The 14,926-nt window shown below is 47.1% G+C and overlaps 1 protein-coding gene across 4 annotated transcripts in view; it reads left to right on the top strand.

Annotated features, from left to right (window-relative positions):
- The window catches only part of nalcn (sodium leak channel, non-selective), a 120,744-nt gene that overhangs the window by 41,046 nt on the left and 64,772 nt on the right, over positions 1–14,926 (top strand). For all 4 annotated transcript variants that reach the window (XM_035393209.1, XM_035393212.1, XM_035393210.1 and 1 more), the window contains exons 12-13: positions 6,799–6,930; positions 12,061–12,228. In XM_035393209.1, coding sequence (XP_035249100.1) covers positions 6,799–6,930; positions 12,061–12,228 — 300 coding nt within the window. The remainder of the gene's footprint in view (positions 1–6,798; positions 6,931–12,060; positions 12,229–14,926) is intronic.

Raw genomic sequence — 14,926 nt, forward strand, 5'->3', positions numbered from 1 at the left:
CCCAGTCCCGTCATCTACAGGAACGCCCCAGTCCCGTCATCTACAGGAACGCCCCAGTCCCGTCATCTACAGGAACGCCCCAGTCCCGTCATCTACAGGAACGCTAACTGCGTGTCAGCCGGGGGATGAAGCACATGAAGTCTCAAAGATGGGGCGAAGCAGCGATGATGCCTGAAAGTGTTTAGAGAAGGACTGAGAGAGAAAAAGACACAAAATGGGAGCTATCAAAGGCGGGGAAATCTCCAGCAGCCGGGGAAATCTCCAGCGCTTCGCAGCCGCGGCCGCTTAAATAGCTTTTGACAGACTCCGCTCACGTCTGTGTGCCGCTGGCCCCCGTGACACTAAGTAGGCCACGTCACCTCCAGTGTGGCGGTATGTCATGTCAGAGAGAAGTGAGCGCTATCTTTAGCCGTTTCAGGGGAAGGCCAGAGCAGGAGAGATTTGAAAGGGCTGCCGTCCCACAGCACCGTCCGCCGTGGCGGGGGCCTGCTGCCCGAGGTTACTCTACTGCGCCAGATTTTTTTTTTTTTTTTTTCGGATAGCGCACATTTCTCCATTAACGATTTTCGACCGGCGGAAGTCTATATATGAGCGAAGTCAAGACCCTGAGAAAATGAAGTCATCTGTTCGTCTCCCTCAGCCAAAACACCCCTGGGGGGGAGGAGGGGGGCTGGGGGGGGGGGGCGGGGGGCAGGGTGCATCTGGAAAGCTGGAAATGTCAAACTGCTTTGTCACGTTCAGTGTGAGTCAGAGAGACTGCCCCAGGAGTGACGTCTCACGCCTGGAACCCAGTCCTGAGGCTCCGCCTCTCTCTCTGTGTATTACCCTGGAGAGCCGGTGTGTGCGTGTCTGCTGTGATCTGTACCGGGCCGGCCTGTCTCCATGCACTCTCTGAATCCTGCCTTTCTATTCGCTGGCCCCGTGAAGCCAAACCATTCAATTGGCTGAAAACCGTCCGATTAATTCCCTTCTAGTTTTTTGCGCTTTATTAAATTGCTGTGCTAGGACGAGGGGCAGCACTGAGCACGTGCGAGCCAACGTTTGCGTTGTTCTCACCAATCTGATTAATAGGTGTGGTTTTTAAAGGGGGGGGGGGGGGGGCGTGTTAATTCCTCCCTGCGATAGCACTACTGCTGTCATGTAGGGTTGTGATTAGGGCAGCAGTGTAGGATAATGGCGGTAACTGGGAAGGGGGGTCTGCCCAAATCTGGTGTAAAACGTTCGCATCCCTAAACCAGATGTGAAACATTAACACATTTACACCTGATTTATTATGAATAGTTTTGCGTAGTTATGCATATTTTTTTTTCTGTTAGACATGGACTGCACATAATGTTGGCCAACTTATGATGGATTTTCAAAATTATAAGGCACCAGAGCCTCAGGGTGGTGCATGTGGAAATGATTCCAGTAACGCTATTTATTTATTTTTTTCTTTCTATGAGGTATCACATGGAATGACATGTGGGAAATCCCATTTCACTCAGTGATGAGTACTACATCCCACTCAGCGGCAGCGTCCCAGAGGTGCTATACACACGAGGCTCACGCAGAGGAACGATGTTTCTCCCTCTCATTCAGCCTGCTGCATCCCACTGGGAATATACCCGCGTCATGTGACCCTGTAGTAATACATACAATTTGTGGGCATTATTTTGCTAGCAGCAGTTGTGGAAAGGTTGAAGCGATAATCATCAATCATTCAGTGAGACAGTCGCTCGGTGTTGGGCAAGTGTTGCATAGCATTCTGGGATACATTCTTTGCCCCCCCCCCCCCCCCCCCCCCCCCCCCCCCCCCCCCCCGCACCCCCTCTGGAGAATATTCTGTAGAAATTCACACAGGCATGTAATGCAGTAAATATGTTGGAGTCATTTCCTGCTTGAAATGCACACAGTGAATATGTTCGGCAGGGTTTTGCTGGATTTCCCCCTATTGAGGGTGCAGTCTGTGTCAGTTGTAACTGGCGGTGCAGTCTGTGCCAGTTGTAACTGGGGGTGCTGTATGTGTCAGTTGTAACTGGGGGTGCAGTCTGTGTCAGTTGTAACTGGGGGTTCAGTCTGTGTCAGTTGTAACTGGGGGTGCAGTCTGTATCAGTTGTAACTGGGGGTGCAGTCCGTGTCAGTTGTAACTGGGGGTGCAGTCTGTGTCAGTTGTAACTGGGGGTGCAGTCTGTGTCAGTTGTAACTGGGGGTGCTGTATGTGTCAGTTGTAACTGGGGGTGCAGTCTGTGTCAGTTGTAACTGGGGGTGCAGTCTGTGTCAGTTGTAACTGGGGGTGCAGTCTGTGTCAGTTGTAACTGGGGGTGCAGTCTGTATCAGTTGTAACTGGGGGTGCAGTCCGTGTCAGTTGTAACTGGGGGTGCAGTCTGTGTCAGTTGTAACTGGGGGTGCAGTCTGTGTCAGTTGTTACTGGGGGTTCAGTCTGTGTCAGTTGTAACTGGGGGTGCAGTCTGTGTCAGTTGTTACTGGGGGTTCAGTCTGTGTCAGTTGTAACTGGGGGTGCAGTCTGTGTCAGTTGTTACTGGGGGTGCTGTATGTGTCAGTTGTAACTGGGGGTGCTGTATGTGTCAGTTGTTGCTGGGGGTGCAGTCTGTGTCAGTTGTTACTGGGGGTGCAGTCTGTGTCAGTTGTATCTGGGGGTGCAGTCTGTGTCAGTTGTAACTGGGGGCGCTGTATGTGTCAGTTGTAACTGGGGGTGCAGTCTGTGTCAGTTGTTACTGGGGGTGCTGTATGTGTAAGTTGTTACTGGGGGTGCTGTATGTGTCAGTTGATACTGGGGGTGCTGTATGTGTCAGTTGTAACTGGGGGTGCTGTATGTGTCAGTTGTAACTGGGGGTGCTGTATGTCAGTTGTTACTGGGGGTGCAGTCTGTGTCAGTTGTAACTGGGGGTGCAGTCTGTGTCAGTTGTTACTGGGGGTGCTGTATGTGTCAGTTGTTACTGGGGGTGCTGTCTATATCATTTTTTTAACCATTATTTTAGAGAAAACTAAAACTTAGGATGCAATGCTGTAATATTGACCTTCAAGAAACAACGAGAATACGGTGGCAGCAGCAGAGTCTTCAGCACTCCTGACTGTGCCAGTTTTATTAGGGTGTGTTTGGATGAGTTCAGCCTGAATAAGGGGAGGTCTGTTCCATTCCCGGTGGGCCTGTGTGTTTGCAGGATTTAGCTTCCCCCAATTACCCTGTCAATTAGCTAATTAACTCTACACACCACCACCAGTTGCTTTGGACATTAGACTACAGCTAAACATTTGCTGCAGTATAGGGACACGCAAGCAGTTATCAGTCGTGATTGATGGGCTTATCAAGAAGTGTTGCTGAAATGTCAGAACATACGAATAATTGGGCTCATTAAATAATTAAGGGTAGAAGTTGGAGTGAAATCCTGAAACCGATACTGCCCTCCTTGCCCTCGTGTCCCAAAGTGCGGGTGGGGGGTTGAGGGGTAGGAGATGCCTTCAGGAGCTGCTAAGTGCCTTTCTCAGATGAGATTTTGTAAGTCTGGCACATTTTCTCAGTGTGTCAGTTTGAAATTTTCTGGGTGACCTACAGAAAGAAAAAAAAGTCCAAGAGAAAAATGAAAGACATGGCTAACATTAATATTAGTAATTGTTAACATCAAATTTATTCACTAGTATATTTTTCTGTGTTGACACAATCCGTCATATTGTCAGAACAGTAATTACCCATTTCATTTAAAAAGAAGTATTTTACATTTTGAGAAATATAGTTTCAGTGTTTAACATTTGTGCTTTCACATTAGAAATAACGGATGTATTTTGGTTAGCTGTTATAGTTTTTTTTTCTTCTCCCAGCATTACACATTTCGTTCTGTTCTTCAACCCCTCATAGCTGTATAACCTTTGCATAAAGGTTTTTTTTTTTTTTTTTTTAAAGAGCCTAATTGTTATTGGAGTAAGTCACTCTAAAATGATCTAAAGCACATGCTGCTCCGCCACGAGGTTGGCCCTTAATGGGTCGGGCTACACCAAGGCGGCAGATGGATGTGCGTCAGCCTTAATTCATTATGGATGTGGGCTTGTCCGACGGAGTTAATGGTCCATCCACGTACCCTCCGAGACGCCCCCATGTGCGCACACGCGATATTAATGGACATGAATCAAGCGCCTGACAGGATTTACAGCGCTGGCTAGCGTACCTTTAGCGTCGGTGGTCATGTGTGAGGTGGCTGCTCCAGTTCTCTGGTGAGACGAGGCCATTGCACCCCCGAGCGGCGCGCTATAACCCGAACTGCTCCAGTAAAGTACCCGGCTGTACGAGTGGGCTGTATGTAAAAGAACGTAAGCTGTCTAAGCCTTTACCCCTGTACCGTATGTAAATGTTATTACTATTTTTTCAGTCAGAGGTGCCGCGTGAATGGGTTGTGTGTAGAAAAAATGCAAGCTGTGTAAGTCTTTACCCCTGTACTGTATGTAAATGTTATTACTGTTTTTCCACTCGGATAGAGGTGCCGCGTGAATGGATTGTGTGTAGAAAGAATGCAAGCTGTGCAAGTCACTGGATAAGCATCTTGGCTGAATGTAAATGCAGCCAGTGTAGCCACAAGTAGCTTTTTTAGAATTAATATTTTATCCCCGATTTATTTGTTTCTCCCCCCCCCAAAACCCTGCCGTCTTCATAAGGAGAAGGCAGTATGATCTGTGATTTGATGAAGAGATGACCTGGGTGAAACGTTGGCGTTTTGGTCTTTGTGCGGCAGAACATTCTTTCACACGCGCTCGATTTTATGCAGCTGGATAATTACGGAGGCGTTTCAGGTTGAGCGCTTTCTCGAGGGTGCGGTGCTCCACCGGGGATTCGAACCCACGACCTTGGAGTTCCAAACCCCAATTCCCTGACCGTTAGACTGCGCTGCCGCCCCATCTGCTCTGAAGGGCGTCCGGTAGAGGAGACACAGAAGCCATTCAGAGGCCGACTGTCTGCAGGTCCGTTAACAGAGCTGGCCTCTCAGGACTCGTTCACTTTGAGCAGTTCTGAATTGTAACGGGCCTTTCAAAATTGCCATTTAATGGAACCTTTTCTGGAATTACGTGAGAGGGGGACCAGTTGCCGATTATTAAATGATCTCCTCTAAACCTCTGAGAACAGGACGTTGTTTTCAGAGTCCCGGTTTATCTAAATGCTGTTTGCGCAGTTGGAAGCATGAGAATTCATGGCAGGAATATTTTGCTTTTAGTGAATTTTTAATTTTAAGGCCGCTGACAAGCTAATTGTTGGGAATCTCAAAAAAAAAAAGACATTTTTAACGTAATTCCTATAATTTCAATTATGAATTGCTGTGAGGAGTTTTCCTCTGCTGAGTGTCCTATGCTGAGGTCTGTACATTAACCTTTCCAGATAATTATTTCCAGTAATTAAAGGTAGCATCTTCTCTTGAGGGGAAAAAAAAAATAATTTTATTATGCTTTGATTATATCTGCCTGCGAGATAATGGATGATTAAATTACATATCAAGATTATGAAAGTTGACTGAATTAAAAAATTTTAAAAAACCAAACATATTTTTCATATCTGTACCTGACTCTTAATATAATGTATGTGTGTTCGCCTGTGTGTGCATACTTTCGCATGTGTGTGTGTACTTTCGCGTGCGTGTGTGTGTGTGTGTGCGTGTGTGTGTACATTCGCGTGCGTGTGTCCGTTTGTGTGTGTGTGGGGGTTTGTTTGGCTTTTCATGGATGAAGCACCCCTTACTGAGAGCGAGACCTCTTGTCCGATATTCAATAACAAATATTGTCACTGAGCTGATGAGGTGATTTACTCTGCCCTAAACGGCAGCGCTGGGATACGACTTGTTTGTTTTGGGGCGTTGGTTACCCCGGTTACAGCCGAGCTAGCGCGCTTTAGCCAGAGTGGCGAGCTCAGAGAGCAGCCAGAGCGGCGAGCTCAGGGAGCAGCCAGAGCGGCGAGCTCAGGGAGCAGCCAGAGCGGCGAGCTCAGAGAGCAGCCAGAGCGGCGAGCTCAGGGAGCAGCCAGAGCCGCGAGCTCAGAGAGCAGCCAGAGCGGCGAGCTCAGGGAGCAGCCGGAGCGGCGAGCTCAGAGAGCAGCCGGAGCGGCGAGGTCAGAGAGCAGCCAGAGCGGCGAGCTCAGAGAGCAGCCAGAGCGGCGAGCTCAGAGAGCAGCCAGAGCGGCCGTTAAACCCGCCTGGCCCGAGACGGCTTTATTTGGCACAAAAACACGGACGAACAACAACAGGGGGCGCCGCTGCATGCAGCCAGGCCTGCTCGACCCTCCCTGGGGTTAATCGCTTCGGTTATGAATCTGTGGAGGACCGGGCCTCATCGGCTTCATTAAAGCTCTCCTCTGCAGAGAGCGAGCCGTGGCCCAAAGCCCGGAGCCACTGACGCTCACGGAGGCCCACGGAGGCCTGCTGCGTGAGACCAAAGGATCCAGGATGTGACAGTACCAATAGCGTGGTGTTTGCACCTGAAAATGCTAATTTGCTGACTTTTTCAATATGATATCAAACATAGCGTATACTGTAACAGAGGTTACTGGTTAGCAGAACCAGAATTTATTTAAATGCCTTTTTCATGAGGGAAATGTGGACCAATGTAGTATATATAGAAATTTCCCAAGCTGAAGATTGGGAAAATGTGGAATCTGGAAGAGAGTGTTTTTCTTGTCTTGCTTTAGCAGGAAATACCTCCGCATTCTGAGCGAATTCAGCTGGGTGCTCCCTGCCCAGGTGATTGATGGGTCTGATGAACTAATGGTCTGTCTGTCTCTGTCTGCCTCTGTCTGACCATCTGTCTGTCTGTCTGTCTCCACAGCAACTGATGCGCTCCTCAGTGTTCCATATGTTCATCCTGAGCATGGTGGCGGTGGACGTGATTGTTGCCGCAAGCAACTACTACAAAGGCGAGAATCACCGACAGCACTACGACGAGTTCTACCTGGCGGAGGTAAGAAGTCGTGCCGCCGTTTAAAAATTAAATAAAATAAATAAATAAATAATAAATGCAGATCGCACTCTCAAAACCGATGTGCCAATATCCAACGCACTGTTTGTGTTCCTGCTTTGGTGTTGCTTTCAACAGATTTTGTGTCAAAGTTACAGCACTACTTTTGTGTCGTAAATATACAATTTGTGTTGCGAAAGGGGACTTTTTTTTAACACACAGACTGTGTTGAAAGTGACAACAAATGTGTTGTCCTCATCTAGACCTGCAGGTGTGTTCAAAAATGGCACGTTATGCCTTGTTTTTAACACATTTGTTTTGAGAGTGTTTTTTTTTTTTTTTGCATAAAAAGGGATATTGTGGGGAATCCAGGGACAGTGTTTGGTTGTGGGGAATCCAGGGACAGTTTTTGGTTGTGGGGAATCCAGGGACACTGTGTGGTTGTGGGGAATCCAGGGACAGTGTTTGGTTGTGGGGAATCCAGGGGACAGTGTTGGGTTGAGAAGAACCCTGGGAAAGCATTTGGATGTGGGGAATCCAGGGACAGTGTTGGGTTTTGGGGAATCCAGGGACAGTGTTGGGTTTTGGGGAATCCAGGGACAGTGTTTGGTTTTGCGGAATCCAGGGACAGTGTTTGGTTTTGGGGAATCCAGGGACAGTGTTGGGTTTTGGGGAATCCAGGGACAGTGTTGGGTTTTGGGGAATCCAGGGACAGTGTTGGGTTTTGGGGAATCCAGGGACAGTGTTTGGTTTTGGGGAATCCAGGGACAGTGTTTGGTTTTGGGGAATCCAGGGACAGTGTTGGGTTGGCCTTTGTGAGCAGTTTTCCCGGGCAGAAGATCCCAGTGCTTCTGAGGGCTCTGGCGCTGGTGGATCAGCTCTGTGGGAGATGTGTGGGAGGTTATTAAAGTTCTGCCGGGTGTTTGTCGAGCCCCCTCCTGTGTTCTTCGTTTGCTGATGTGCGATGGAGCCGTTGGCTCATGTTCTCCCTTCAGCCTCTGATACTTTATTGAATTATTCCCCGTCTGAAAACTTCAACAACTTTTCCGATTCTCTTCAGAAACACGAAGTTGAAAGGTAAACCACTGGTGATGTTCAAGGTGTAACCCTTCTCCTAACGCCTCTTAAATGTCATGTGCTTGGCTTGAACTTCCACAAAGGGATTCAAGGAGCAGCCAATAAATATTCAATTCCAGATGAATTTAATTTTTCATAGTCTTGTCGTGCAGTATTTTGTTTCCAATGAATTCAGTGTTTAAAATGGCTTGAAGGGATTTGCTAAAATATTGTTATACTGTATGTATTATACTAACTACTTATTAAATACCATGAAAACGCTTTGCTTCAAAGAAGAGAGGCCCTGTTGGATTCTTGTGATAGCAGGTAGAATTTAAGCTGAGCAACTGACCTGGTGTAGTGATAGCAGATGCCTCTGTAAAGTGGTATTTTCTTCACCTGTCATTGTGGATATCATTTTTTTCATCGTAGTGAATTAGGCGGTACAGTCAGTTTCTCTAGGCCTTCCTCTGTAAGGATGTTCCAAGCCGCGCTGTCTTTATCAATGCCTATTAGACAGAGCCGTGTCCTGAACTCACAGCGCGGGGAAATGCACGTACAGTTTCGTTTCAGTCAGTTATTCCAACACTGCAGGAATAACAGATGGCGTACAGGAGAAAAGGGTTTTTTTTTTCGTTTTTTTTTTTTTTTTACCTCAATGTTCAGATCATTTCAGCTGAGAACATTTTAACTGACAAAACGTGCTGTTTCCAGCTGCTCTTGGCAGTTTAAAGCGACGGGTTTTCTTTTCAAAAGTTTCACTGGGAAAGAAAGCTGAAAAGTGCAGTTCTTTCCACGTCCCGCCGCTTGGCCCCGTGTGATCGCTGGGTGTAATCTGGGGAAAGGAACAGGAGGATGTTTTAATTGTGGTTCGTATTCTTTTCAAACCCGTTTTGGCGTAATGAGAGATGACTTCCCTCGCCACTTTTTGTTTTGTAGCCGTTAAATTCTGTCTTTGTTCCTGTCAGTTTGAGTGCATTGCCTTTCACTATGAGCTGAGTGCCGAGGCAAGGGCTTTCCTATTACTGTGCGTTTCAACAAGAGCCTTTCTGTGCGTCTGTGTGTGTGCGTGCGAGAGAGAGGGTGAATGCGTGAGTGTGTGTGTGAGAGTGTATGCGTGTGTGTGTGTATTTGTGTGAGAGGGTGAGTGTGTGTGTGTATTTGTGTGAGAGGGTGAGTGTGTGTGTATTTGTGTGAGAGGGTGAGTGTGTGTGTGAGAGAGAGAGTGAATGCGTGAGTGTGTGAGAGAGGGTGAATGCGTGTGTGTGCATGTGTGTGTAAGAGAGAGAGCTCGGATATCAAACTGTAAATAAACAGTATTTTTATGGTTTCTCATTCATCTAGGGGCGACATAGCTCAGGAGGTAAGACCGATTGTCTGGCAGTCGGAGGGTTGCCGGTTCAAACCCCGCCCTGGGCGTGTCGAAGTGTCTTTGAGCAAGACACCTAACCCCTAACTGCTCTGGCGAATGAGAGGCATCAATTGTAAAGCGCTTTGGATAAAAGCGCTATATAAATGCAGTCCATTTACCATTTACCATCTATATTTTTCCAGGTAAACAGGAAAAATGCAAAAAAAAATTTATAATTTAAAATGATATTTTTAGCAAATTGCCCTGTAATTGCCATTATTTGGCTTGATATCTTTGGCATCTTTGGTTTGGCAAGTGGTGCTGTATTTCTTCACAGTGTCAATATTATTGATTTGATAATGCATTTAGCCCTTAGAAAACAAAAATGTTTCATTGCAAACCAATTAAACATTATGGCGTTAAAAGAACTCCTGTAGATATGAGATGTGGGCGTTCCCATGGTGCACTGCTCTGGCCGGACGCTGCAGCCGCGATTCGCTGGCCTTCGCTCTCTTATCGCTCATTATTTTCCCCGTTTGCGTGGATCAGCTGCTGCTCAGAGCGCGGCGGCGCTCCGCAGGTGAGGCGTGGAGGCGCAGGAGCGTAGATTAGAGATCGGAGACGGTGAGTCAGCTGGTGAACGCCGAGAGAGGAGAACAGCTGTAGGGAGAGAGGGTCCCTTTTAAATGTGGAGGAGGAAAAATAAACTTGGGTTGTGATTAATTACAAGGGCACATCGTCCTTCCTGTTCAGGTAATGTTTTGTACAGACCGCCCTCCAACACACACACACGCGCATGCACACCCACACACACATCCATATCCATGCACACATACACACATGGACGCACACATGCACACACCCAAACACACACACACACACACTCTCTCACACACACACACAGCCAGCTTGTGCCTGCAGTGTACTCTCTCTCTCTCTCTCCCCCTCCCCCTCTGTCCCTCTCCCTCTCGTTTTCTCTCTCTCTCTCTCTCTCCACCTCTCTCTCTCTCTCTCTCTCTCCCTCCCCCTCTGTCCCTCTCTCTCTCTCTCCCCCTCTCCCTCTCTCTCTCTCTGTGATTAGTATGCAGGTGGTGCAGTGGTGCTCTGTGTGGAGACCACCCTCTCCTCTCACAGCTGAATTGTGGAGATATGCTTGGGGAGCCCCAGGGACTATGGGCCACATCCACATCTGCCACTCTCCATTTATATATTTATTTTATTCCCCCTCCATCGCTACGGCGATGGGGAAGACCGTTTTTGTTCTCTGCCATTTTCTTTTTTTTGCTTTCATTACCTCATTTCAATACATGTGTTGAATTAATTTACCACCCCCCCCACCTCCCCATCATCCCCCCCAATTCGATTCATGTTTAATTAGCAAAGGCTAACAATGTCCAGAATGAGCAGTAATTTCATTCTGCTCAATTTACTGTAAACTGCTACAAAATGAGGATGTTATGGCAAAACAATGATGGCTAGTGTCGTAAACGATACAACAGGCTGCCCCACTGCATGCTTGACGGTTCTGTAGAATTTTCAAATCCAGCCATGTTTGGACAAGCAGATAAGAATTGGGTGGTGTGGGGTGGCTGACCTTGTTAAGAAACCGTGTTCTAGAGCAGGCTTCAGTGCCTGCTCTAGAGCAGGCCCGAGCAGGCCAGAGCAGTGCTGGCCCTTCTCCACTTCCTCTCCTGGATTGACGGAGGTGGTGGTTACATTACATTACATTACGCAGACGCTCTTATCCAGAACGATCTACACAGCATTCACATTGCATCCATTTGTACAGCTGGATATATACTGAAGCAATGCAGGTTAAGTACCTTGCTTAAGGGTGCAACAACAGTGTCCTACTCGGGAATTGAACCTGTGACCTTTAGGTTACAAGACCAGCTCCTTATCCATTATACTACACTGCCGCCCTGGTTGAGGTGAGCATGAATATACACATATATACACACACACACACGTTCATATTGGGAGGAAGTGCAGGGAAAACTGGTTACCAGAAATGTTCCTTCTGGCAAGAAACAAAACCTCTTTATGCCTATGCAGCACCACTGTGCTCTGCATCATTATTGGGCGCTTGCCGCCAGGTTGTTAGTAATATTTATAACTACAGATTCTGGCTGTTCCAGTGGTTCCCCAAGTTCTGGTGGAAAATGTACTTCGTCAGCTATATAATGAGGGTGGAGCGATATTAGTTGCTTCTTGGTGAATATTAACTTTGTCACCAAAGTGTCTCTCCCTGCAGCACTGTCAGCCATTTTGGAAGCATGCCAAGATTTCCACGACTTTCAGTGGAGCCCATTTAAAAAACCTTTATAGTCCAAAGTACAAATAATATGATTTAGCCTGATGCAAGTACAGTAATAGGAACAGGGAAGTTTGTGGTGGAGCGTGTTTGGTGTGATTAGCCTTAATCAGGAGGAACAGTTTGGTCAAGAAGAAAATAAGGTGATGTAAACTCTGATGTTTTTACCCTAAACTTTGATGTAATGGAAGTTGTGTTTATTTTTTTTTCTGTCGTAAACACACTTTTGGAGAAACGTAACGTGTCTTCCTCCCTGTTCATAATCCATGAGTGTCATATCCCACCTGGAGGTCATGGGGTCAGAGAGAAGAGTGGTTTGCAGTCGGGGGGGGGGGGGGGGGGAAGAGTCCTGGGTTTGACTCCGTCTCTCTCCGCTGCCCCCCCACTCCACACCCCCCCCCCCCCCACCCAGGTGGCCTTCACCGTGCTGTTTGACCTGGAGGCCCTCCTGAAGATCTGGTGCCTGGGCTTCACTGGCTACATCAGCTCCTCTCTGCACAAGTTTGAGTCTCTGCTGGTGGTGGGGACCACACTGCACATCTACCCCGACCTCTACCACTCCCAGTTCACCTACTTCCAGGTACGACTCCTCCCTCTCTCTCTCTCTCTCTCTCTCTCTCTCTCCATCTACCCCGACCTCTACCACTCCCAGTTCACCTACTTCCAGGTACGACTCCTCCCCCTCTCTCTCTCTCTCTCTCTCTCTCTCTCCCTCCCCATCTACCCCGACCTCTACCACTCCCAGTTCACCTACTTCCAGGTACGACTCCTCCCCCCCTCTCTCTCTCTCTCTCTCTCTCTCCATCTACCCCGACCTCTACCACTCCCAGTTCACCTACTTCCAGGTACAACCCTCTCTCTCTCTCTCTCTCGCCTCTTTTAATGTCTGTGCTGTGGAACCCGTGGAACCCATGTAAACTCACACTCACAGCAGTGTGGGGGCCCCATGTTCTTTGTTCTGGGTTTTCTCTAAAGCCAGAAACGCAAGGAGCACTTGCAGAATTCTCCTATCCCGCTGGGTTCTGCAGATGAATAAGGTCTTAATAATGAAGAATATACTCCTACTCAAAATGATATCTTTTAATAAAGAGAGGTTTACTGGTGAATCTTTAGTGATGCTTGGTACAGCAGTCTGTTTATGTTGTTTCCTACACTTAAAATGAATTCTTAACTTGCCTCTTTGCAGTTTGTCTAGACAGACTTGCTTTGACGCAATGAAAAGTTTTGTGTGAGGATACCGATATTGATTCACAGCTTGAGAGAAATCTTCGGTTGTTAGAAACTTGCTTGCTTGTTCATTTTGTTTGTTTCTTTGGCCATGTTCATTTTCTTTTTGAGTGTTCAGATGTCTGTTTTTTTTTTTTCCCCAAACAAACACTTTTCACACATTTTGTGAATGTTCAAGAGAAAGGGGGAAAATGGAGAGTTCAAAGATGATAAAAAGCAGGCCTCAGATCTTTTGTTAACCTCTAACTGTTATAACGTACGTTTTCTTCTTCTTTGTTGTCGGTGGATTGTCTGTAATCTCCAGCACTGAACTGCCGGTGTTTAAGAGAAACAGATTGTGTTTTGTCTGCGTTCGCCTGCTGGTTACTTTTATGTTTTTCTGCGGTCATTTCACATCAAAAAAAAGGAGCTGCACCGTTGGCCTAGTCGTTCCTTTAAATGTCAAATTCAGTTTGGTCCCTCCGAGCCTCTGGAAGGAATTAGCATGAAAAAAACGGCACCTGTTTTGTAGCATGTGTTGCCAATCACGTGGGCATCATGGGTAATGGGAAACTGCGCTGGTTGCCATGGTGCCAGTTGGAGCCAATCGGTGAGTGAGAAAGGAATCACCTGTTGTTCTCGTCCACCGTTTTTTTATGAGAAGTCTTGACAGGAACTACTGCGGCCCGTCTCCCTACGACTGAGCGAATCGCTGTGGATCGGAAGAGCGTCATCATCGTGGAAGATATCTGTTCACTTAATTTTGCCACAGGGTTATTTTTCCACCAGCATCGTTGAGAATTATAAATGTTAATTCATCCATTAATACAGTTGTGGAATCACAAAAACAGCGGTGGCAGAAATGGTTTATTTTCTGTGTTCTTTATGTGATGGATGAATATGTTCAGTGCTGTAGGTGAGAGAGAGAGAGAGAGAGAGAATCAGCCGCGTTGAGGTGATGGAAATGCAAGGTGCTCGACAGGCAATCAGGGTAACATAAGGCGAAGAAAGGAACAGGAAATCTTAAAATAAAAATGAAAAAAAAATCACGAGTGTATTCGGTTAAATAAATGTGGAGCCTGTCAGATATGGAACAGAGGGAACAATGCCTCCATACCTGCACTTAAATCTAGTAGTTTCACTGAGGTTGGCGTATACGGTTTATACGCTCCGACAGACGGCCCGTGTCCCGAACGCCTGTTCTGTCCGATGCGTGTTTCTGACGGATTGCGACCGTCTCTCCCATCCCATCCCATCCCATCACGGTTTCGTAGTACTTTTATTTGTGTACTGGAAGCTCTGTGCCTCGTAGATACGCTGTAGAACTGTTCCGTCTTGCAGATTCTGTTCGGATTGCACGATGGGGCAAAACGTACTGTACACCTGACTTTGGAGGTCGCCGGGAATGTGCTGTCGTCTGGTGTGTGTTGGTGGTTGACAGGAATAAGGTGTTTCCCTAACAGGCTTAACTGGTTTACTAGGTTTTCGTGTTTGCAGTTTCTGAGTGTTTACCTGGGTTCACGGTGTCTCTGAACCCCGGTTTATGCACTTGTCTTCTCATTGTTAGTCTCTTTGGATTAGAGCGTCTGCCAAACACCAGTGATGTGCGGTAGCGTTTGTGTACTGCATGTACGATTAGTAGTGTGAGGCGGTTGTAGCTTCTGCTTCTGAATCCTGTTTTCATGTCCTAGGCTAGAGACCGGATAGACCCCATAACTACTCGGTTCACTTCAGACTCAGTTATTTTTTTATAGCACCTTTACAGAGACGCTGTCACAGAGACACTTTACAGAGTAAACAGACAGAGAACTCAGGGCCGAAACCAAGGCCTAAATGCCCGAAAAGCTGGTAACTGATTTATAAAGTCCCCACTGGAAAGAAAAACACTCCACTGCTGGTGAGAGTAGACTCCCCAATATAAGGACATTTCGGGAGGGAACCAGCTATAGAGAGGGAGCCCATCTTCCACTGGCCAGCCTGGCGTAAAATTTATTTACAATGTGTGAAAACACTAGTGGGTTAAATGTGTGTGTGATAATCAGTTAAATGAATAATGGTAAACTATCGATCAC

The sequence above is a fragment of the Anguilla anguilla genome, chromosome 15, assembly GCF_013347855.1.
Source record: "Anguilla anguilla isolate fAngAng1 chromosome 15, fAngAng1.pri, whole genome shotgun sequence".
Classification (NCBI taxonomy): Eukaryota; Metazoa; Chordata; class Actinopteri; order Anguilliformes; family Anguillidae; genus Anguilla; species Anguilla anguilla.